This window comes from Dermacentor variabilis, unplaced genomic scaffold (assembly GCF_050947875.1).
Source record: "Dermacentor variabilis isolate Ectoservices unplaced genomic scaffold, ASM5094787v1 scaffold_107, whole genome shotgun sequence".
In the NCBI taxonomy this organism is placed as follows: domain Eukaryota; kingdom Metazoa; phylum Arthropoda; class Arachnida; order Ixodida; family Ixodidae; genus Dermacentor; species Dermacentor variabilis.
The window spans coordinates 6,767-33,088 of NW_027460267.1; the positions used below are offsets into that span (position 1 = coordinate 6,767).

The following is a 26,322-nucleotide window of genomic DNA, read 5'->3' on the forward strand; positions in this document are numbered from 1 at the left end:
GGTAGACGCGGACGCAGTTTTCGGCAAAACCACACGATATGCATGCAAATGGTGCTTTTGGCAGAACGCGCGCGTGGATTTCTACCAAACGACGTGAAAAGCATGCCGATGCTGCTATTTTTAGCACCCGCACATGGATTTGTGCCAAAACGCGTGTTAAGTATGCACATGCATCTTTTGGTAGACGCGGACGCAGTTTTCTGCAAAACCACACGATATGCATGCAAATGGTGCTTTTGGCAGAACGCGAACGTGGATTTCTACCAAACGACGTGAAAAGCCTGCCGATGCTGCTCCTTTTAGCACCGGCACATGGATTTGTGCTAAAACGCGTTTAAACATGCGCATGCATCTTTTGGTAGACGCGGACGCACTTTTCTGCAAAACCACACGATATGCATGCAAATGGTGCTTTTGGCAGAACGCGCACGTGGATTTCTACCAAACGACGTGAAAAGCATGCCGATGCTGCTCTTTTTTGCACCGGCACATGGATTTGTGCCAAAACGCGTTTTAAGCATGCACATCCATCTTTTGGTAGACGCGGACGCAGTTTTCTGCAAAACCGCACGATATGCATGCAAATGGTGCTTTTAGCAGAACGCGCACGTGGATTTCCACCAAAGGACGTGAAAAGCATGCCGATGCTGCTCTTTTTAGCACCCGCACATGGATTTGTGCCAAAACGCGTTTTAATCATGCACATGCATCTTTTGGTAGACGCGGACGCAGTTTTCTGCAAAACCACACGATATGCATGCAAATGGTGCTTTTGGCAGAACGCGAACGTGGATTTCTACCAAACGACGTGAAAAGCCTGCCGATGCTGCTCCTTTTAGCACCGGCACATGGATTTGTGCTAAAACGCGTTTAAACATGCGCATGCATCTTTTGGTAGACGCGGACGCACTTTTCTGCAAAACCACACGATATGCATGCAAATGGCGCTTTTGGCAGAACGCGCACGTGGATTTCTACCAAACGACGTGAAAAGCATGCCGATGCTGCTCTTTTTAGCACCCGCACATGGATTTGTGCCAAAACGCGTTTTAAGCATGCACATGCATCTTTTGGTAGACGCGGACGCAGTTTTCTGCAAAACCACACTATATACATGCAAATGGTGCTTTTGGCAGAACGCGCACGTGGACTTCTACCAAACGACGTGAAAAGCATGCCGATGCTGCTCTTTTTAGCACCCGCACATGGATTTGTGCCAAAACGCGTTTTAAGCAGCACATGCATCTTTTCGTAGACGCGGACGCAGTTTTCTGCAAAACCACACGATATGCATGCAAATGGTGCTTTTGGCAGAACGCGCACGTGGATTTCTACCAAACGACGTGAAAAGCATGCCGATGCTGCTCTTTTTAGCACCCGCACATGGATTTGTGCCAAAACGCGTTTTAAGCATGCACATGCATCTTTTGGTAGACGCGGACGCAGTTTTCTGCAAAACCACACGATATGCATGCAAATGGTGCTTTTGGCAGAACGCGCATGTGGATTTCTACCAAACCACGTGAAAAGCATGCCGATGCTGCTCTTTTTAGCACCCGCACATGGATATGTGCCAAAACGCGTGTTAAGCATGCACATGCATCTTTTGGTAGACGCGGACGCAGTTTTCTGCAAAACCACACGATATGCATGCAAATGGTGCTTTTGGCAGAACGCGCACGTGGATTTCTACCAAACGACGTGAAAAGCATGCCGATGCTGCTCTTTTTAGCACCCGCACATGTATTTGTGCCAAAACGCGTTTTAAGCATGCACATGCATCTTTTGGTAGACGCGGACGCAGTTTTCTGCAAAACCACACGATATGCATCCAAATGCCGCTTTTGGCAGAACGCGCACGTGGATTTCTACCAAACGACGTGAAAAGCATGCCGATGCTGCTCTTTTTAGCACCCGCACATGGATTTGTGCCAAAACGCGTTTAAAGCATGAACATGCATCTTTTGGTAGACGCGGACGCAGTTTTCTGCAAAACCACACGATATACATGCAAATGGTGCTTTTGGCAGAACGCGCACGTAGATTTCTACCAAACGACGTGAAAAGCATGCCGATGCTGCTCTTTTTAGCACCCGCACATGGATTTGTGCCAAAACGCGTGTTAAGAATGCACATGCATCTTTTGGTAGACGCGGACGCAGTTTTCTGCAAAACCACACGATATGCATGCAAATGGTGCTTTTGGCAGAACGCGCACGTGGATTTCTACCAAACGACGTGAAAAGCCTGCCGATGCTGCTCTTTTTAGCACCGGCACATGGATTTGTGCTAAAACGCGTTTAAACATGCACATGCATCTTTTGGTAGACGCGGACGCACTTTTCTGCAAAACCACACGATATGCATGCAAATGGTGCTTTTGGCAGAACGCGCACGTGGATTTCTACCAAACGACGTGAAAACCATGCCGATGCTGCTCTTTTTAGCACCGGCACAAGGATTTGTGCCAAAACGCGTTTTAAGCATGAACATCCATCTTTTGGTAGACGCGGACGCAGTTTTCTGCAAAACCGCACGATATGCATGCAAATGGTGCTTTTGGCAGAACGCGCACGTGGATTTCTACCAAACCACGGGAAAAGCATGCCGATGCTGCTCTTTTTAGCACCCGCACATGGATTTGAGCCAAAACGCGTGTTAAGCATGCACATGCATCTTTTGGTAGACGCGGACGCAGTTTTCTGCAAAACCACACGATATGCATGCAAATGGTGCTTTTGGCAGAACGCGCACGTGGATTTCTACCAAACGACGTGAAAAGCATGCCGATGCTGCTCTTTTTAGCACCCGCACATGGATTTGTGCCAAAACGCGTTTTAAGCATGCACATGCATCTTTTGGTAGACGCGGACGCAGTTTTCTACAAAACCACACGATATGCATGCAAATGGTGCTTTTGGCAGAACGCGCACGTGGATTTCTACCAAACCACGGGAAAAGCATGCCGATGCTGCTCTTTTTAGCACCCGCACATGGATTTGTGCCAAAACGCGTGTTAAGCATGCACATGCATCTTTTGGTAGACGCGGACGCAGTTTTCTGCAAAACCACACGATATACATGCAAATGGTGCTTTTGGCAGAACGCGCACGTGGATTTCCACCAAACGACGTGAAAAGCATGCCGATGCTGCTCTTTTTAGCACCCGCACATGGATTTGTGCCAAAACGCGTTTTAAGCAGCACATGCATCTTTTCGTAGACGCGGACGCAGTTTTCTGCAAAACCACACGATATGCATGCAAATGGTGCTTTTGGCAGAACGCGCACGTGGATTTCTACCAAACGACGTGAAAAGCATGCCGATGCTGCTCTTTTTAGCACCCGCACATGGATTTGTGCCAAAACGCGTTTTAAGCATGCACATGCATCTTTTGGTAGACGCGGACGCAGTTTTCTGCAAAACCACACGATATGCATGCAAATGGTGCTTTTGGCAGAACGCGCACGTGGATTTCTACCAAACCACGGGAAAAGCATGCCGATGCTGCTCTTTTTAGCACCCGCACATGGATTTGTGCCAAAACGCGTGTTAAGCATGCACATGCATCTTTTGGTAGACGCGGACGCAGTTTTCTGCAAAACCACACGATATGCATGCAAATGGTGCTTTTGGCAGAACGCGCACGTGGATTTCTACCAAACGACGTGAAAAGCATGCCGATGCTGCTCTTTTTAGCACCCGCACATGGATTTATGCCAAAACGCGTTTTAAGCATGCACTTGCATCTTTTGGTAGACGCGGACGCAGTTTTCTGCAAAACCACACGATATGCATGCAAATGGTGCTTTTGGCAGACCGCTCACGTGGATTTCTACCAAACGACGTGAAAAGCGTGCCTATGCTGCTCTTTTTAGCACCGGCACATGGATTTGTGCCAAAACGCGTTTTAAGCATGCACATGCATCTTTTGGTAGACGCGGACGCACTTTTCTGCAAAACCACACGATATGCATGCAAATGGTGCTTTTGGCAGAACGCGCTCGTGGATTTCTACCAAACGACGTTAAAAGCATGCCGATGCTGCTCTTTTTAGCACCCTCACATGGATTTGTGCCAAAACGCGTTTTAAGCATGCACATGTATCTTTTGGTAGACGCGTACGCAGTTTTCTGCAAAACCGCACGATATGCATGCAAATGGTGCTTTTTGCAGAACGCGCACGTGGATTTCTACCAAACGACGTGAAAAGCATGCCGATGCTGCTCTTTTTAGCACCCGCACATGCATTTGTGCCAAAACGCGTTTTAAGCATTCACATGCATCTTTTGGTAGACGCGGACGCAGTTTTCTGCAAAACCACACGATATGCATGCAAATGGCGCTTTTGGCAGAACGCGCACGTGGATTTCTACCAAACGACGTGAAAAGCATGCCGATGCTGCTCTTTTTAGCACCCGCACATGGATTTGTGCCAAAACGCGTTTTAAGCATGCACATGCATCTTTTGGTAGACGCGGACGCAGTTTTCTGCAAAACCACACGATATACATGCAAATGGTGCTTTTGGCAGAACGCGCACGTGCATTTCTACCAAACGACGTGAAAAGCATGCCGATGCTGCTCTTTTTAGCACCCGCACATGGATTTGTGCCAAAACGCGTTTGAAGCATGGACATGCATCTTTTGGTAGACGCGGACGCAGTTTTCTGCAAAACCGCACGATATGCATGCAAATGGTGCTTTTGGCAGAACGCGCACGTGGATTTCTACCAAACGACGTGAAAAGCATGCCGATGCTGCTCTTTTTAGCACCCGCACATGGATTTGTGCCAAAACGCGTTTTAAGCATGCACATGCATCTTTTGGTAGACGCGGACGCAGTTTTCGGCAAAACCACACGATATGCCTGCAAATGGTGCTTTTGGCAGAACGCGCGCGTGGATTTCTACCAAACGACGTGAAAAGCATGCCGATGCTGCTATTTTTAGCACCCGCACATGGATTTGTGCCAAAACGCGTTTTAAGCATGCACATGCATCTTTTGGTAGACGCGGACGCAGTTTTCTGCAAAACCACACGATATACATGCAAATGGTGCTTTTGGCAGAACGCGCACGTGGATTTCCACCAAACGACGTGAAAAGCATGCCGATGCTGCTCTTTTTAGCACCCGCACATGGATTTGTGCCAAAACGCGTTTTAAGCATGCACTTGCATCTTTTGGTAGACGCGGACGCAGTTTTCTGCAAAACCACACGATATGCATGCAAATGGTGCTTTTGGCAGACCGCGCACGTGGATTTCTACCAAACGACGTGAAAAGCGTGCCTATGCTGCTCTTTTTAGCACCGGCACATGGATTTGTGCCAAAACGCGTTTTAAGCATGCACATCCCAGTTGAAAATTACAACAGGACACGACGACAGAAATCCTGAAGTCTTGTCGTATTTTGGGACGCTGTCCTGTAGTTTTGTCGCAGGTCTGTAGTCCTGTCGCAGCTCTGTAGTGCTGTCGTAACTCTGTAGTCCTGTCGCAGCTCTGTAGTCCTGTCGCAGCTCTGTAGTCCTGTCGCAGCTCTGTAGTCCTGTCGCAGCTCTGTAGTCCTGTCGCAGCTCTGTAGTCCTGTCGCAGCTCTGTAGTCCTGTCGCAGCTCTGTAGTCCTGTCGCAGCTCTGTAGTCCTGTCGCAGCTCTGTAGTCCTGTCGCAGCTCTGTAGTCCTGTCGCAGCTCTGTAGTCCTGTCGCAGCTCTGTAGTCCTGTCGTAGCTCTGTAGTCCTGTCGCAGCACTGTAGTCCTGTCGCAGCACTGTAATCCTGTCACAGCTCTACAGCCTTAATTGTGGTTCTATATTGTAGCTCCACACAATTTGCAAGTGTAGTCTAGCAGAATCGCTATGCTGAATTGCACATTTACTCAGCAGTGTAAGGAGCAGCTTTGCGCACTTGCTATAATAGTTGCTTGTTTAGCAAGGAAAATTATATTCCATTTTGGTAGGAGGCACATACGGGCATTTGAAATTGCATCGTGCAACCTCACAGAGGTTGGTTAAAAGAATTTTGAAATATATATTGTGCAGAAAGATTGAGAAAAAGTCTTGTAACTGTACAGTGAAAAGTAATTTATTAATAAACATAATATAGAACTGGTGAGGCTTATACATTGTTGAATAATGACCATGTCCTCTGCTATAGAGGTCTCCCAGATAAGAAGCAATACAGAGTAGGATTCCTCATCCATAAGGACATAGCGAGCAACATTGACAAATTCTACAGCATTAATGAGAGGGTAGCTGTAGTCGTAATCAAACTTCATAAGAGGTACAGATTAAAGGTAGTACAAGCCTACGCTCCAACATCCAGTCATGATGATGATGAAGTAGATCAGTTTTATGAAGATGTTGAATTACCGATGAAAAAAGTGCAAACTCATTATACTGTAGTAACGGGTGGCTTCAATGCAAAAGTGGGGAAAAAGCAGGCTGGTCAACAAGCAATTGGCAACTGCAGCGTCGATTCTAGGAATGCTAGAGGAGAGATGCTGGTAGAATTCGCAGAAATGAATAAGCTCTGCAAAATGAACACCTTTTTCAGGAAGCGTAGTAACAGAAAGTGTACCTGGAAAAGCCCTAATGGTGAAACAAGAAATGAAATTGATTTCATACTTTCTGCTGATCCCAGCATAGTGCAGCATGTAGAAGTGATAGGTAGGGTAAAGGTGCAGTGATTATAGGTTAGTGAGGGCTAGGTTTTACCTCAATTTGAAGAGAGAAAGAGTAAAGTTGGTAAAGAAGAAATAGGTCAACCTAGAGGCAGTAAGGGTAAAAGCAGACAAATTGAGGCTGGTACTTGCAAACAAATATGCTGCCTTAGAACAGAGAGATGATGATGACATGGAGCTAATGAATGAAACCGTGACTAGGTTGGCTTCAGAGGCAGCAATTGAAGTGGGAGGCAAGGCAGCAAGGCAACCAGTAGGCAAGCTCTCCCAAGTAACAAAGGACCTAATAAAGAAACGACAAAACATGAAAGTGTCCAACTCAAGAGATAGGATAGAATTTGCGAAACTGTCAAAATTGAACAATCAGGCGGAAATAAGGGATATTTGAAACTATAACGTGAGAAAGACTGAAGAAGCCGTAAAAATGGACGCAGCCTGAAATCGGTGAGAAAGAAACTTGGCATAGGACAAACTAAGATGTATCCACTGAAAGATAAGCAGGGTAATATCATCAGCAATCTCGAAGATATAGTAGAAGCAGCGGAAGTATTCTATACTGTCCTGCACAGTACCCAGAGGAGTGAGGATACTTCAGATAGAAACAGTATTGAACAGGATACAGGACCTCTTCCTATAACTAGCGATGAAGTCAGAAGGGCCTTGCAAGACATGATATGAGTAGATATAGTAGTCTCACTATAAATGAGAAGATATAGTAGAAGCAGCGGAAGTATTCTATACTGTCCTGCACAGCACCCAGAGAAGTGAGGATACTTCAGATAGAAACACTATTGAACAGGATACAGGACCTCTTCTTATAACTAGCAATGAAGTCAGAAGGGCCTTGCAAGACATGAAATGAGCAAGAGCGTCAGGTTAAGATGGAATAATAGTCGATTTAAGCAAAGACGGAGGAGACATAATGCTTGAAAAAGTGGCTGCTCTTTATACGAAGTGTTTACCGACTGCAAGGGTACCAGAAAACTGGAAGAATGCAAACATTATACTAATCCACAAAAAAGGGAGATGTTAAATAATTGAAAAATTATAGGCCCATTAGCATACTCCCAGTATTATATAAAATATTCACCAAAATAATCTCCAATAGAATAAGGACAACACTGGACTTTAGTCAACCAAGGCAATAGGCTGGCTTCAGGAAGGGATACTCTACAATTGATCACATCCATGTCATTAATCAGGTTATCGAGAAATTCGCAGAGTACAATAAGCCTCTCTATATGGCTTTCATACATTACGAAAAGGCACTTGATTCAGTAGAGATACCAGCAGTCATAGAGGCATTACATAATCAAGGAGTGCAGAACGCTTACGTAAATACCTTGGAAAATATCTACAGAGGTTCTACAGCTACCTTATTTCTACAAAAGAAAAATAGGAAGATACCTATAAAGAAAGGGGTCAGACAGGGAGACACAATCTCTCCAATGCTATTCAATACTGTGTGCTTAGAAGAAGTATTCAAGCTATTAAACTGGGAAGGCTTAGCAGTAAAGATTGACGGCGAATATCTCAGCAACCTTCGGTTTGCTGATGACATTGTTCTATTCAGCAACAATGCAGATGAGTTACAACAAATCATTGAGGTCCTTAACAAAGAGAGTGTAAGAGTTGGGTTCAAGATTAATGTGCAGAAGACAAAGATAATGATAAATAGCCAGGCAAAGCAACAAGCGTTCAAGATCGCCAGTCGACCTCTAGAGTCTGTGAAGGAGTATGTTTACCTAGGTCAACTAATCACAGGGACCCCTGATCATGAGAAGGAAGTTCACAGAAGAATAAAAATGGTTTGGATCCCATACGGCAGACATTGTCAGCTCCTGATTGGAAGCTTACCACTATCATTGAAGAGGAAGGTGTACAATCAGGGCATTTTACCAATGCTGACATAAGGGGTAGAGACTTGGAGACTGACAAAGAAGCTTGAGTACAAGTTAAGGACCGCGCAAAGAACAATGGAACGAAGAATGCTAGGCATAACGTTAAGAGACAGAAAGAGAGCGGTTTGGATTAGAGAGCAAACAGGTATAGACGATATTCTAATTGACATTAAGAGAAAAAAATGGAGCTGGGCAGGTCATGTAATGCGCCAGTTATATAACCATTGGACCATTGGGGTGACAGAATGGGTACTAAGAGAAGGGAAATTCAGTCGAGGACGGCAGAAGACTAGGTGGAGCTATGAAATTAGGAAAGTCGCAGGTGCTAGTTGGAATCGGTTGGAGCAGGATAGAGGTAATTGGACATCGCAGGGAGAGGCGTTCGTCCTGCAGTGGACATAAAATTGGCTGCTGTTGCTGATGATGATGATGATGGTGATGATGATCTCGCCACGCTGCTGGCAGCAGGTCGCACTGCCATCAGCTGCCCCATGTCTTCTGGTGGTTCATCCAAAGCTAGAAAAAAAAAAGCATATCGCATCATTAGAAAGCATTTTTTTAAATATAGGGGTAAAATGTGAGCTGTTCGATTAATAGAGGTATGTCACTAGCAGGCCCCACGCTGTGGTGATTTAAGCATGTTGACAATGCAGATATTTTACCACCTGCTGTGATGAAAGTGGCATGTCAGTTGCACCAAATTTCATCCCAAAAGAAACATGCTACGAGGTGGTTGCCATGGGCATAGAAACCGATTTTGGCAGAGTCGTTCGCATATCATCAAGACGAATGCAGTCTTAACGATACGAGACCAGACCTCATTGATAAAAACCATTGGCCAAGTGTACTCTTTCTTTCGCCAAGTGGACGTAATTTGTAAAAGCCAAGCTTTTGCACACTCAGACTACAAAGGTTCAGCTGATCTGAAAGGCACATTGGCTACACTTTGTCCCAAATGCACTTCTTTCTACATTAGGCCCATGGGAAACCAACTAGACACAATCAACTTACTCATCATATTTGAAAATTCGCCTTAGCCGAGTTCACTGCATTAAAGTCATTGAGAAGAGGTATTGCAGAGGCTTGAAAGTCCAAAACACAAAGCTGGAAGTTCATGTTTCCATCATAAAGAGCTGCCTTTCTTTTATCATTAAGAACACACTATCTATAACACACATTTATCCTAGCATGTCTCTATGAAATAATATGACTAGTTGACAAATACTTTATATTTCAGAATGATCACACAACTATTTGATGGCATGCCACTGATGCAAACATAATGAAAACAAGCTAACCAGCTCAGCGGCGTAGGTCAGCACACTTTTGCGCCAGGTATTGCCGCAGGCATTTGTGCCTTTTCTGTATATCTTCTGGTGGACACTTTTTCACTTGAAGGAAGTGAAAAAAGGAGTCTGCAAAGAAATAAAAGGTGAGCATAATACAATGTTCCGACAGCATAGACCTACCACTTGACATAATAATATTCACCATTGTGAGCTTGAAGGCGGGAAAAGCCTCGCTAGTGGTTGGCAGTATTACCACAGTTCATGCACACAAGCAGAAGCTCGATGGCAAGGCTGTGCTTCCACTCACTATGTAATGGGGAAGTGGAAATGCACAAAGGTGAGTGGAAGTAGAGCCTTGTCATCAAGCTGCTACTTCTGTGTGCAAACTCTGGCGATATGTCGACACGAGTTCGCCACGCATCCATGGAAGTCAAATGAACATGTTTAAGGTAAATGTGTTGTGCATTAAAACAATAAACAGTACAAAATTATGTGTTCTCCACGACAAACATTATGCATGAAAGCCTTACATGCAACTGTAGCAGGTATATGTGAAGACCTGTCACTAATCACAATGGATGAATGATAAGGTCCAGCGTTGTTACATGGCAGTTATCTGAGGTACTAGACATATTTAAATGTAATTAAATATTTACAATCAGCACAAGAAACTGAACAAGCCTCTGCAGTTTCATCAAATTTGGTTCAGAAATAATATTATCTTTCTACCCATATGCCTCTCCATCTTGAGTGTTCTTTTGCTTTTTTTTTGCTTTATGCAATTAATTCTTTTTTTTTTTTTTTACTTTTTTGCAACCTGCCAGCCTTGATATCACCGCCCTTGGAGCAGGTAGAATGAAAATTTAGGTTGTGTGCGATATTTTGCAAGCAAATTTTTAATGAATGCTGACTCCAAATTCATTTATTTTTACTTTCTTTCTTATAACTGTGTTCCCACACTGAAAAAGTGAAGTTCAATATACTATATTGGTACTTCTATAGGCTCCTTTTAAATTATTATCAAAATTTCATTTTGCCATCTTTTTTGAAATAGAGGCATGTAACCTTAGTATGTTATTCTTATTTCATTTTGGAATAATGGCCCCTACACAACAAAATTATATGATATCTAAAATCAGCATCAAGAACTGAAATATGATACATAAACTCAATAAAGTTAATTGAAGAATATTGACTTCATAACCAGGGCAGGTAAAAAAGGCTCAATTTTCTTAGAGCAATCTTGACTTCAAAGACCAGTGAAACCACGAGCTTAACAAGTAGATGACTTAGGACTCACCTGACATTGACGCCACTTTGACTGGAGAAAGGGCCGGAAATACTCTTGTCACCCCTTTCGATATGGCCCGGTTTGACAGCGAGCCTGTCAGACTCCTCTGACAGAGGATTTCACTCCCCCAGAGGCGCACTGCCAACTGTTTGCAGAAGGCAGAGTCCGTAGGGAGAGCTAGTAGCCGCTGCCATGTGTCCCTGTCCATGTAATTTCCATGGCCAAGGTGCACCTGCAAGCATAATGCATTATGCTGTAGTGTGACAGCATAGGAATACAATATTAAAATTAAGACCTTGAACATATCATGTGCACTAGGTATTTGAGGGACACAATGATGGTTTCAGAAATCGCAACAACATTCAGACGAGTTGTGGTATATTTGTAAATAACTTAGTATTTTTTTTTGCTGCTTTCTTATAAGACTGTTAAGTAATATTGCCTTCAGCCCTAATAATTGACTGAATTCAGCTTCGATATTAGCTGCATGCCCACATCCAATAATGCACATTGACGTTGGGTACTGCTGCCACAATAATAGATTTATTGAGTTGTTATCATTGTGTGACTGCTAGTTTAGTCTCCCACTCAGTGATGCCTGACATACATAGCAGAGTACAGGTTTAGATATTCAGAAGAGGGTGGCTTGACCAAAGAAGTTCATAACCAGACATTTTGTGGTTGCACAGGCACTTTGGGAGCAAGCGAACGTGTTACTTAGGAGTGGCACTTAATGAAAGCGTGCACAGAAGGTTTGAATATTGACTTGGCGGAGTCATTTTGCAATGCCGATAATCTATTTTTTAGGGTTCTCACTCATCATGAGCTCCACCTGCTGGAGAAACTCAACCACCTGAATGGCATCTGACCATTGGCAGCACCTATGTGTCTTTTTCGCAGATTATATTGACCAAGAATGCTTGTTTCATGCCATATACAAAGAATTTCATGGCATTAAAGAAAGTGACGATCTCCAAGTCACTGTGGTCGGCATGTAACGAGGCTACGGAAATGTACGGCTTCATCCCCAGCATTAGACTGAAAGCTGATACCTAGGAATAAATGTGCTAGGTAGATGACAGTGGGGTTGTCGTGGACGAAGAAAAGTGCCTAGACAGATAGAATGAAATTGTTAATACTTATGGAGATTCCAAGTTGTGTCCTCAAATAGATTGCTCACCCAGTAGGTGGCAAGTGGCTTCTCATACAAATCAGAAAGCATAAGATCACCAGGTTTAGAACCGTCTGGTTGGAAGTACAGCAACAAAGACGCCTCAGTGACCACATCTCAGTTGACTTCCAGTCATTCAACCTACATTTGTCTGACAAGGAGCGATTTCGGGATTTAAATCATTAACTTTTTGCCTAGGTGAATGCATTTTCACCATTAAATTCTTTGGCTGGTGTCTAGCTGAAAATGTAAATTACTGGGGTCAAAATGGTCTTAGAATGACAGAAAGCTGAGCTAGTTGGTAAGGATTCATTTTGCAAGAGAGAGGTGAGGCGTGCAGACAGGACACAAGAGTAAAGGAGTGGACAACAGGAATGCTGACTATCAACTGAAGGGAGCACTGAGGTGAAAAAAGAAAGAAGATACAAAATCATCTGCGCAAGCTCTGGAATAGTAACACCACGTGTCAGTCAGGTACATGTGCCGGTCTACATGAGAGGTAACTGTTCAGGTACTTAATCTATTCCTTATGTAGGGTAATCAAAGGCTGACTCACGCACACACTTCCACCATTATAGATATTCCACGCCTCTGCCATAAGTCGCGTTTCTTCATTCATGTGCATGTACAATATTGCGCATTCATCTAACTCTGGCGTGCAGTTACAATCTTGGCAATGTAGGGAAAGATTAGAAGGCGATCCACCGGTTAACGACCTTTCATGTTCCATTAGCCTTTAATTGATACACCGGCCCGTTTGTCGTACGCAGAACTGGCCACAGCTGAGGGGAATTTTATAAACCACACCCATACAACAATCAGTAAAACTTTTGTTCTTATTGTGCTTCACTGGACAAATATCTGTTCCTTTTTTTGCCTTTTACCAAGCACAATAAGAACAACAGTTTTACTGATTGTTGTATGGGTGTGGTTTAGAAAATTCCCCTCAGCTGTGGCCAGTTCTACGTAGGACAAATGGGCCGGTGTATCAATCAGAGGCTAATGGAACATGAAAGGTCGTTAACCGGTGGATCGCCTTCTAATCTTTCCCTACATTTCCAAGATTGTAACTGCACGCCAGTTAGATGAATGCGCAATTTTGTACATGCACAAGAATGAAGAAACATGACTTATGGCTGCGGCGTGGAATATCTATAATGGTGGAAGTGCGTGCGTGAGTCAGCCTTTGATTACCTTACATAAGGAAGAGATTAAGTACCTTAACAGTTACCTCTCCTGTAGACCGGCACATGTACCTGACTGACACATGGTGCTACCATTCCAGAGCTTGCACAGATGATTTTGTGTCTTCTTTCTTTTTTTGCCTCAGTGCTCCCTTCAGTTGATAGTCAGCATTCGTGTTGTCCACTTCTCTACTCTTGTGTCCGGTCTGCACGCCTCACCTCTTTTTTGCATAATCAAAATGGTCGTTACATAGGGCACAAATTTAAATGCCGTGAGGATGATGAAGTCATGACTGCAATGTACTTGATTGATTGAGGAGGTTTATGGGATGAGGACATGGGATATCAGGGAGGCCATAGTGGAGGGCTCTGGATTAATTGTCACCACCTTGGGCTCTTGACGTACACAGCTACAATGCAAACACACAGCTATTTTTTTATTTTGCTTCCGCTGAAATGCTGGCAGGTTTAAACCTGCTAGTGTTAATTAGCAATGAAAAGCAAACGACTTGAAAACCAAGCAATCAAGCCCATTACAAGATATTGTGAAATGCTAAGCAATGCTACTGTCACAGTACTGCTTGTCCTTCTGCGGAGAGGCAAGAAAGCTGCTTACTAGTCAGTGGTGTGAGTGTCTGAATGTCAGCCTGCAGCACACTGTAATTTCTATTTAGGTGGTGTACTAATTTTTCAATTTCCACACTTTTTCGTGCAAAAAGTTCACCTACTTCTCCAGCCTCGTTCATGGTGCCAACAGTGGGGTCAATTTTTTGGGCATCTTTCCCAAGAGCTGCAAAAACAAAAATTACTGGAATAATACTTGCAGGGTGGCAAACAGATTGCACACATATGGACATCAAGCAGTACAGCTCACTCTGGGCACACATTATGCACTTCCTTTGAACTTGCACTCTAGTGTTTTACTTTTTTTTGAATCATAAATTTTTTCATACAAAATTTGCAATAGTGTTATGTGTTATAAATGAGTGCGAAAGTGAATTTAAAACCATATTTGAAATGATCCCACTCGACTGAAAACAGCATAAAATAAACATGGTAACTGTAACTTCCCCCAACAAACCTAAAAGCAAATTAACAGAACTACGATGTATGGTGCTCATAAGTAGCTCACAGGAGCCGATAAAACCCTGGATGCTGTACTTACTAACACAGTGAATGCACATTTTTTAATAATATTCATTGTGAACTTGAGGGTGAATTCGTTCGAGGCAAAAAAATTATTTGGCAATATTCATGCCAAATATGTTACAAACATCCTCTTTCACAGCAATTGGCAATACAAACTGCAATCTGGAGTGCATAGAGTGGAAGAGCTAGAAGGAACAAATGAGCATGTCCCTCACTCCATGTGATGACAGCCATAGAGGCTTCTATTGTGCTTTTGCTGTCATGCTGTTTGCAACAAAGATGGAGGCACAGTGAAAGCAGATCAAAAGCCATGGAGTGGTGGTAGTCAGCTAAAAAAACGAGACTGTAGTGGCAGCTGCTACGTAGTAGCTTCATCATAAACAGTCACACAGGAATAGGTTCATTACCTTCGAGACAATGGGTGCATCACAGGCTGCAACCTCACAGACTGCCAAATGCATGTGTGCCTCTGTCACTGTATTGAATCAAGCATTGGTATATGCTGCACCACGCTGAAGGTCTCACAGTTTTCAGAGATGTTACATTCACGATGCATCTCATCACAGTCATTAAAACTGGTTAAATTGCTCTTGTAGAACAAAGCAAACAACAGCTCTCTGCAAGGAGGCAGAGTGCATTGTTAATTGAAAGTAATAAAAAAGATCTTTGTTAGCATCCTATGGGGGGCGCATATATACACAGCATGTTCTTTACACGATTAAGTACTGCAATCAATTTTGTTCATTTTTACAAATTACATGGGATGAGAACCACTCTCTTAAATCAACCTTAATTGACATAAAAAATTATCGGTTCACCTTTAGATGGCTGTACCAGGAACCGGTTGTCAGTGCCAATAACAGGGAGCCGGCCATCCTCAACAGGGGCTGTCAAGAAGAATGTTTTGCATTACCTATTCAAATGCACCAAGCACCAACAAACCATCCAAACTAATATAAGCATATCGATGCAACTTTTTAAAAGGCATAAACAAGCTTGTAGGATGAGAAGTAGCCTAATTTACTTTAGATCAGCTCTTGGAGCAGCACTGCTGCCTCTTTAGAGCGGTTTTAAAGCACGACTTGCAGGTTCTGGAGCAGCTCATTAAAGCTTGAGACGACTCAAATGAATGCAGATTGCAAAAGTTGCCGAGGAGAACTTCTTGCATCACTATGAAACTAATAACCATATTATACAGCATAGAATCAGAGATCTCAATACCCACAAGAATGGTAGGTGCACGGACTGATATACATATGACAGGAGGAGTTAACACCGCTTTCCAAAGACCGAAACAACACAAGATAAAGTAAAAACTTCGTTAATATGGTACAATTTATCTACTTATAAAATTGGAGGACTGGGCAGAATTGGTTTAATAGCAGAGCCTTAAACCAGTGTAATTCTAGCCAGGTCCACTTCTGATAACATAATAGTTTCATACTATCTGTGCAATTTGCAGTTACACAAGTAATGCACAGTGTGCAGCAAGGCTTCCTGCACTTGGCTACATTGTGAATAAGAACTTTCCTTGCTATTAAAAATATTTCACCAAGTATTTGCCCACCCAAAGCAATCACAAGAGTGTGTGACTCGACTAGAATGAAGGCAAGAGTTGGCATCACCACTTCAGGGAAGTGTTGTAACGTTACTACTGTCATAAAATTTAAGATTTTTGGCAACTAGCAAAGACAAGGTTCTCTTTGCCCTTATAGGGTGAAGCATACATCACTTTATGTTTTCCAATATAGCTAGCAGTTCATCATCTACACAGAGCTAGAGTTCATCATTAGGTATGACGTTCACTTAGCAAAGCAGGTACCTTTGAGCCTGCACTACACTACCAATGTGCTAAAGCATAAGCCATGCAAGGCAGAGCAAAAGGAATTTCATAACTAGAGTCCCTTTCTTAATGCATGCAAAGTTCACAATCTAATAGGTTTCTGGGTACATTATGCTTTAATAAACGTCAGCTGATAGCACAGTGCTTGTACTGTTTGTTTCTCTGCCCTTCGACAGCCTCCTTTCGCTCCGCCTGCAACTGTCTTAAACACAAATTGAAAATATTTTGAACACCATGCCACATGGCATGGTGCAGCTTAAATCAGATTATGAAACTAAGTACCTACTCTCCAAGCTTGTCATGTACTGCCTATATATGTAAGATCGAGAATGAAACTGTGGCTTGCCATTCTACTGACAACCACAAGCAGAGTGTGATGCCAGTTGCCAGTTCAATTCCAATGTGCCACAATGAAGATACTGTGCATGTTATGCTTAACTCAATGAAGAAATATTCTCGAATGCAGGTATATGTAAACTTACAAAAAGGCCTCTTTGCGTCATATTTACAAATGCTAGAACACACTATTCAAATTCTAATGAAGCGTCAGATTAGCTGGCTAAAGCTGTAGAAAATTATTGCCAGTACTGGCACCATTGCCACCCCTGCCTATTCAAATGCTACTATGTTGCATATCTGGCATGTCATTTTCCTTTGATCATGCTGTGACGAAGCAAATAATAGGGATGTGAATGAGGCCTTACAGGCAATGTGATATGCGCATACGAAAGGGAAATAGCAAGGATGTGGGTAGAGACCTTGTGGTGGGTGCTCTAATCCTGAAGTGCCCAGGCTACCTGCAGGGGCAGCTGCAATGGCAGCTGCAGTGTTCTTTTCAGCTGCATCAACTGCAGCAAAAAAATACAAGGGTATATATTGCAGTGACCATAACAAACAAAACAAAATAACAAAACTATTTACTGCATTGAGGAGAATAAAGGAGGAGCACAATTTCATGGTAAAATGAAAACCTAATTGTGTGCTTCCTAATAAACAAGTTAAGTGCTGTTATCACAATAAAAAAATAATTACGTTGGACAGCTCAGTGCTTGATCTGCAAAGAAGAAAGCCGCTCTTTGTGAATGAGCATGCACTTAACACCAAAGAAGAAGGTGCTGCTTACGACTGCAAATCAGAAAAGGAAAAGTGCACTGACAATTTGTCTGGACATCTGAAGACAGAGTACTTGCATGAAAAAGTGGTCACTTTCCTATCAATTATATCTCTGGTGAGCAAGACCTTCTGAAATTCACATTATTTGTATACTTATTCTCATGTAAAACTCTGCATTCATAGGCTCCCACTTTTAACCAACAAATATCTGCAATACAGTTGTATGACAAGTGATAAATACCCTGAGGCATGGTTGCCTGGTGTGCTAGCCTCACTTCAGCACTTGCCACTGGCGATGCTACAGAGGGTAGCTGGCGAGCTGCAAAGCAGAGATAACAAAAGAGCATGAAAATGACAAATGTGTGATGGGAAATAGTGATAACATAGAGCACAAGAAAAATCAGGTCGTGTTTCCACATCAGTAACGAAGAGGTCACCTTGCTCATGCAAGAGACAGTGAAAAATACAGTCTTGTTGGAGCCCTTCTGGGCCAGAAATAAAAATTTATGCCTTGGTGGCTTTGTATACTGCCATTCAGTGAGCAAACTGAAGCAAACATTTTTTATGGGGTTTAGTAGTAGTGAAATTTTAGACACAAATTCTTCGATGTTGCGAAATGCCAACACCAAAATGCAAGCTGCCCCCCTTTCCTGCCCCCCACAGCATAGGCTCTTTCACATTGCCTCGACCAGTTTGAGCAAGCAATGTCTTTCCCCTGCCCTCTCCTTCTCGAGGTGTACCAGTATCCTGACACATTCGAGTGGAGTGACATGCAGCCAAAAGAAGTAATAAGTGCCCAAAATATCCTTCGTTATACAGGCCTTGCTGTTCTATATTAGCATCTCTTAGAGCACAAATAAGGCAAAATAAGGGTGCTAAAACAAATGAAGCTTTTCTCTGCCTATGCTGAGATGGCTAGTTTTAAAAAATGAGCTATCTTTAACTATATACCCACAGCTTCACCGAGTAATTGACTACTGTCAATATGGTATTGTTGAGATTGACAGCACGTTCATTTTGCAAGCACTTGAAGTAAATACAATTGTTTTAACGACATCGGACTGTATCGCCACACTTCCTTCCAATTCTTTCGCAACCCACCCACTTGCTGTGAGAAAGATACACCTTTTTATTAGGTTGCAAGAAAAAATAAAATGTCAAGTAACCTTTAAGTGAAAGGATCATACTGAGCAAATAACAGCACGAGCTGATGAGGACGAGACAAGTAGGCAACACACACATGTGTGAAATAAGTTTTTCGAGTAATCAGTATTCTACTCTAATATTTTTGGAAGTATTCAGCACTCAACTGCATTGCTAGCTTTTGCTGGTATTCAATGAAGCAAGTGCTTTTCTTGTGCAACTCGTGCATGCCTGTTTAACACTTTACAGACAATCATCACTGAGGTCTTCACTTGTGGCCTGATAGTTTGCAATGCCGAAGCTTCGTGAGGAACCTTTTGAATGCAAAAATTAGGTTATATTTACACGCTGTGCAGAGAGCATCTCTAGGGCTTGAAAAGGAGGTCGATGCAACCATATGGCTAGGGCCAGCACCAGCCATCCTGAAAGCCTCGCTTGCGACTGGTTCTTGCGCACTGTTCTGCTGCCCTGTTGAAGGCAGTAAAGAACATTCAGGCTGTGGCTTTTCAACGTTGCTGATTTCTGGTTTATAGAAGAAACAAAAACTGTACAAAGAGCAAGTATATAAACAGCTCAATGAAAAAAAAAGCAAGCATTCGGGCAACTTACATGTTTACAATTGCAATTCAGCTCATGCACTCTCTGGCATCCCTACACTGCAGCTTTTGTGAAAAATGAACACGTTTTCTTACACAGTGAAGTTTATATTTTCTTGCTGTCTTTTTAAATTTAGCTTTATGGCGGCAACTCCTTCGAGATACACTAAAGAGAAAAATAATTATTTTCTGTATTAGTAAATTACCTTTCCATGCTGCAAGAAGTGTCACCCTTACCATAAGAAAAAGCTTGATAAGCCAGATTTTGCAAAAATTAAAGACTGGTGGCAACAATGCCTTGAACTTCTTGTATAAGCTCACCCTGATGCTACAAATTTTGACTGTTTTCTAGCACCTAGATAATTGTTTATTGGTAAAATGCACTAAAGTGTATTCTAAAGGAGGTAAAGAATGATCTTGGCAACTTTCACTAACATTTATTGAGCCAACTAGGCCCAAATGTCAAAATATAATTTAGGGGGGACGTTACCACAAGCAAAACGCGAGACTTGAAGAAAGGGATGACACGAAGCGGTTTGTGTCGTTCCTTTCTTCAAGTCTCATGTTTTGCTTGCAGTAACTTCCCAAAATCATGAACCACCCACTGGCCTACACCCACACTCTGCTATGTCAAAAATACTTGGGAATTCGTGACGTCACACTGATGGGCTGGTACTGGGACTATGGCACCAAGTTCAAAAGATTGACCTATTGCTTTTATTTTGTATTTTAACAATCAAACTACTGTTGTTACATTGACAAATAGTTTATGTGTATTTTTAACTAATACCTTGTGAGTCCAAATTGATATCGAATTGTGTCTCTCTTTGTGTCCCTTTAAAAAAAGGCACCCATTTTTATGAATGACAAAATCAATGCTTTTATTTGCAAGATGTCTAAACCGCCCTTCTTTTTTTTTTTGAGGCACAGATACCTGCACTTGACACTAAATTCGAAGATGCACTATAATGAAACATACATACCAGTTTCAAAGATCTTTGCGCATAGAGCTCTTTGAAGTTCTTTGTTAAGTTTTTTTAGGTCCACATTTTCAATTTTCAGCCTTTTTACAAGACCTTCCAGCTGAGTCACCTTTTTTTTGAGGCTCAAAACATTGGCCTCATTGTTTGTTTCTTCCTCCTCAGGCCGCAGCAGCTCCTGCTCAGCAGCCTTTTTGGCTGCAGTCTTTGCCTGCTTGTCAAGCTTTGCCTGTGTTGGTACAATATCAATAATCATACAGCAGTACCTCATATCGCTAAATGGAAGCTAGTATAATCCCCATAAAAAACCCTTAGAACTATTATTACAAGTGATGCATGAATACTTCTACAAAAATCTAATATAATGGCAGCAGCTATGTGAAAATAGTTGTAGGAATTTGTCCAGCATTTCTTATCTCAGTCCCATTGACTACCTAAAACCAAGTGATGAACTGCAGGTAGAACTCTTTTTCCCGCTGCTTTTACCTGCAGTGTATGTGGTGATCAAGACACTACAATCTCTTATAAAGTTAGTGTTGAATGATTTTGAATGGGCTGGATGCTGACGGTTGTTTTACTAAACTGCTCCAACAACATGATGCCAGATCTAGCTTGTTGCACCACTCTGCTGTAAGAAACAAGCAGGGATAAAAGTCCGCAAGAGAATGTTATTTCAGTTTGGCTTTATTGTTTAGATGCTTAAGGAAGTAACTGCACACTCCTGAGGCATACGAAGACACCAAAAGGACAAGTAAAAGAAAAAAGCAAAGCTGTCACTTTCATTCATCAGAGTGGCTTTGATAGGAACGCACTGATAGCTGACGGTCATACTAAATTCAGTAAAGCTGTTATTTAACGGCTGGCGGAACAAAATAACATGTGCATTAACCATAGCTTTCCTCTGCATTTCCCTAGCAGTGGCAGGTATAGCTAGCTGAGAAATGGTTAAAAAATTATTGATATTTGAAAGTCCTGATTTTTAAGACCTCTGTGGCCCTATAGCGTATATGGAACTTTGTAAGAGTTGAAATTCAGAGCTTCCCAGTCAGGCCAGCCTTGCCAGAGAATTTTCATAGGAAAAGATCGCCCGTCAGAGGTTAGTGTGAAAGGCAACCATGGGAGCACCCTGGTGCTACATGCAGTGTGTGGGATTGGTCCTGTCCAAACTTTTCATGTCAGTTGTGAACATGCACATACCCTAGGATAGTAATCTCATGTCTTCCACGGGGCAGGTTACATGAAAAGTATTAAAGCAGTGGCTAAAGAGCAATACAAGAAAATAATGTTCCCCACTGCCTTGGCGCTCTTTGGCCACACTTGGCCCTTGCACCAATAAACACTACATATCATCATCAAAATAATAACCATGTGGCAACAAGGAGGATTGATACCTGTCTTTAGGCAGGTTGTGGTCAGTAACTGCTAAAGAAATTTGAAAAATGTCTATAGCTGTCGTGAGAATATGAAAAAAGAAAACAATCTTGTGCTACCACTCGAGTCATATGTATAGTCTTAGGCGGTTAATGGGAGCTGACCTAAGTGAGAAATCTGGGTGTTAAATTGTCATAGCTTCCATGAGAATAAACACTGCCTAATTGTATCTTAACTTATAGCACGCACATATGTATGTGAGTTAAAAACAGAGATAAAGCGCCTCGGAAAGGCTGGCCAACATTTCGATACGAGGACCTATCTTAGTCAAAGGCGGCCTTATCATCCTCGGCATGTTAGTTTTAAAGGTTTAGTACAGTGACGGCACGTTCGGCTGTCGGTGGCTGCCGCCACCGACAGCCGGCTTCTTATGATATGACTAATAAAAATCGGGCCCCTCGGTTAACCCCCTTTCATATCGTTTTGGATGCTTTAGTGTCATTCGAATCGAATAGCATTTGGTGCAACGAATGTCATTCACTCGCGTAGGTGCTACACTCGAAAAATTAATGTCACTTGGTGGCGATATGAATGGCAACCATTCCGAAATACGTAGCTACTAAAGTAGAACAAGGTAGGTATAAAGTGCTGCAAAAGTGCATACTATAAAGTGTTTGCCGATGCCTGATTAACTAAAACGTGCAACCAGGCGCCTGAGTGCTTACAATATGGCCGACGAGCAGAGTGGCGGAGGCATGGGCGACCGCCAGACACTGCTGAGCTGAAGGGCACCAACATTTTGCGACAGCCTGCCGTACAGATTTTGTCTCTTTAAAGTAACAAGTTCATTAAAACAAACAAAAGTTATTATTTCTTTACGATTATGGCTTTAAATTTGCAACCGCTCAGTCCTGTTTTGCTTTGTTCCTGGGGTTGAGAGTACACATTCGCTCCGAGTGCGCAGCCGATTGAGTTTCTCGAACTCATTAGATTGCGGAAATCATTCAGTGCTAATGGCATTAAATATTGCTGTGTAGCAGCCGAACAATGTCATTCGATGCTAATGCCATTCGATTCGAATGACATTAAAATGCCCAGTGTGACAGGGGTATACGTACCACAAATTATTAGAAGTGAAACAGCAACAAAAGTTTGCAAAGCTATGTAGGAACAAAATGGGTAATACAAATTAAGTGTTGTTTTCAGTTTTATGGCATGAGCACATGACAAGCTGGCTGAGAGTTTTCTTTGTAATCTCTCTTTTGGTGTTTATGGCTGTGTAGTCAGGTAGCAGTTTGTACTTTCTATTATATATATATATATATATATATATATATATATATATATATATATATTTCAATATTTATTTGTCATAGCATAAGAAGCCGACACCAAGGACAACGATATTACTAATAAAATCGGCCCCTCAGTTTCCTTTCTTCTCGTCTATATATATATATATATATATATATATAGGCAGTCCAATAACCAGTTTCGAACCCGAGTACTCTTGCACAGAAGCCACACGCTGTAAGCATTACACCACGAAAGCGCCTTTTCTCTCTCTCTCCTCAGACAATGCACGGACGCATGCCCGGAATCGTGAACTATCTCTACTGCAAGCCAGCGCTTTCAGAGAGAAAGCCGGCGCATCCCATGGCAGCAATTTACTTTCAAAAACTGAGCCCGCGCATCTTCTGGCTGACGATGTAGGAAGCAAAGTTACTCGAGGCGATCGTCCCTGAAATTCGCTGCACTGATCTTGACCGAACTGTGGCGCGTCTCAATCATCAATCAATCATCTAATCAATCAATCAATCACGTCACGTCTTGTAGTTCAACACGTTTTCATGCTGCTAAATGTATTGGTTTCTTTGCAAGGACCAGTGCAGTGAGGACGGTCGTCATTGATATCTGCAGAGCGCCTGTTCATTTAATGAGCCAGCTATCGCTTAGAAATACTCATTTCATGGTTCAAGTACGTAAAAATGGCCTCAGCAGGAGTTGTAGGCTGCGTGGCGTAGCTAGCTAAGGCGTGCGGCGCTTATGCTTCACCAGTCCCTGCAGCACGAGTTCGAATCCCGTCTTTCCAAGACTTTTTTTTTTCTTTTATTGTCGGCGAAAACGGTTAGAGACCCGGAAATTAAGAATTTAGGAATTTCAGCGGGCCTATAACCAAACAGTCGATTTATAAAACCTATGTTTCCGCGCCATCTCGGCCTCTTCGTTGCGGGTTAACGATCGACTGGCGCAAAATATGCAGATTCAAGGCACATATCGGAATCCGTCTGAAGCGCCGTAGCTTAGATGAAAGGGGGGTAATTAAATGCTTCACAACTAACGGCGATTTGTGCAATTTTGTTTATTTTCATGCTTAATGCCGATTTTACACGCCCACTTTCGATCGCGATCGAGCCCGATCCGAATCGAAATTCCCACCCGCGATTGGCTTCCGCCCACAGCTTGCGCAGGAGAGCCAATTGCGACCGGGAAATTTGAACCCGATCGGGTTTTATCGCGATCGAAAGTGCCCCTGTGATACCAGTATAATCTAATAATCTAACTAAATGTTTTTGCTTATCCACCACAAAGCTAACAACTTTATTTTCACGCAATTTTTCTTTATGTTCAACATCCCTTCCAAGTTCCAAACTATGCCGAAATACAAACTGCAAATCTGGCGCATGCACAGTATGTCACCCTGACGAAGGCGATGTATGAAAGAATAATGGAGTAGGGCGGGCGGACAAATTTCACGGGGGACTGCAACCCGTCGACGGGGAAAGGTGAAGGGGGCCAAGGAGTGGCGCGGGGAGTAGGTTGCGGCGGCACTTTTTCGACAGGTGGCTATTGTTGTGCCACGGCGCCTTCTCTTCTGCCCTTCGTCGCGGTCCGCAGGCCATTCATAAGTGGCCATTCATAAGTGGGGATGTTCCCCCTCCATCCACGCGCCACCGCCCTGGTCGGCGGTGGCGCGTGGATAGAGGGGCTTTAGTTCCCCTTTGAACGGCCCCTCCCTCCCTCCCTCTGTTATGAAATTACTTTCTAAAAGCACCCCGCCACCACCCGTCGTTACAACCGTGAAAGGAGCATATATAGTGAGTCGTGGTACGTCGTGTTTACTAAACCCACTTATCGGATAGAGTCGCTCTAAATTATTACTTATCCGAACCAGACAGGCTATCATGTAGCGATGTCAAGTGTATGACTCAAACCAACCTTTTTCCGGGGTCCCGGTTCTCCGTCATCCTGTTTCCGTGACAAACAACGGTTGTTGTTATTCCACTCCTGCATCTCTGCTTCAGTTTCTGCAATTAGCAAACAGCGTAAGCACGGGAGCTTTGTACAGAGTTCAACAGTGCTACCAGAGAAATACTCACGGGTCATGTGCAGAATGTGAGCCGGGTAATAGCCACCGCGAGTCTTCTCGTCTCCAGCCCACCAGACGTCATAGAGTGCTTTCCGATCAAAATCGTCGATGTCTATCGGACGGAAACGACGTATGTCGGTATCCTTAACGACGTGCTTTCCTGTCTCTTGATTGTACCGCACAAGAACGTACATGTTCTTTCCTCACACTGCTACTGATGAAGGAGCGACCCGCACACACACAGCACGCGAATAGCAAGATGGCTGCCGCTAAATCGCCAAGACGCAGAGGCCAAGATGCCGCCGCCCACCGAGCAAGTGGGAACAATTTGCCGGAAGTGAAGCCGGTTCTACGAGGGGAGGAGCGCTTTCCCCACAGAGGAAGCTTTCCTTCGGGCGCTCCTATCTAAATGCATGGGAACGAAGAAAAAAATCGTTTCTCTCGGCAACCACACCACCAAATTTGATGAGGTTTGCTGCACCTATAGAAAAAAGACAAAATCTAGTAATTTCAGGAAGCGATACTTTTATTTAGGCTGTCAATTTTTTTACAAAGATCGCTGAAAGGGAGAAAATTTCAGAAAACGGTGCTCTCAAGTCAACAACTCTAACTCGAGTTAGAGTTGTTGACTCTATTGTTGACTCTAATGTCTTTATTGCTGATCAGCAATAAAGACATCAAATTTCTGCCAACTTAGTCTAGTATTACGTCTAAAGCGGACAAAAAGTGTCCTATTATACTTCTTGTGAAGAATGCCATAATTCGTGAGTAGGAATTTTCGAAAACCCTCGCAAACATTGTAAGAAATTCACGTAAGCCGTAACTTGATACATCAAATTTGTACGTTGATCTAACGGATGGAGTTGACAGAACTTAGATATCTGCTTTTGGTGCAGAGTTCGGGTTTCGTAAACTTCGTGTTTTTATTTCTTTGAAACACTGCAGTTTTTCGAAATTCTTTTAAGAATTACAGGTTATAAATCAAAACTGGGGCTTCCAAGAGTAACTTTCTCTCTCAAATGCAACACATTTCATTCAAATCAGTGCAAGAATTATTTCATAAAAGCATATTTCTGCATTTTACGTGTATTTGAATTGCCGGCATGGGAGTTTGGCGCAAACTAATGCTTCGGTTATGGCTAAAGTGTATCACGTGTTACTGGTTTTAGGTTGATGAAGTCTTGGCAAAGTTCATCAGAGATCACGTCATCAATACTCAGCCGAAGAAAATACTTTCACCG

The 26,322-nt window shown here is 42.9% G+C and overlaps 1 protein-coding gene across 1 annotated transcript; it reads right to left on the reverse strand.

Moving 5' to 3' along the window:
• Positions 1-6,076: 6,076 nt before the first annotated feature.
• Positions 6,077-25,520, reverse strand: LOC142565764 (uncharacterized). The gene is made up of 11 exons (XM_075676289.1): positions 25,092-25,520; positions 24,931-25,019; positions 20,344-20,569; positions 19,110-19,232; positions 17,863-17,940; positions 17,267-17,356; positions 15,484-15,552; positions 14,245-14,306; positions 11,171-11,393; positions 9,880-9,996; positions 6,077-9,097 (listed from the first exon to the last, which is right to left on the reverse strand). Exons 1-10 carry the CDS (start codon positions 25,273-25,275, stop codon positions 9,884-9,886), a joined length of 1,257 nt encoding a protein of 418 aa, XP_075532404.1. The 5' UTR covers positions 25,276-25,520; the 3' UTR covers positions 6,077-9,097; positions 9,880-9,883.
• Positions 25,521-26,322: the final 802 nt, after the last annotated feature.

Excerpts from the sequence above, each read along its gene's own strand:
- LOC142565764 (XM_075676289.1), bottom strand. The coding sequence starts at position 25,275 with ATGTACGTTCTTGTGCGGTACAATCAAGAGACAGGAAAGCACGTCGTT. Across the intron at positions 25,020-25,091 it reads TCACATTCTGCACATGACCC|AAACTGAAGCAGAGATGCAG; the intron begins GTGAGTATTTCT and ends TGCTAATTGCAG. Across the intron at positions 9,997-11,170 it reads CAAAGTGGCGTCAATGTCAG|ACTCCTTTTTTCACTTCCTT; the intron begins GTGAGTCCTAAG and ends ATTTCTTTGCAG.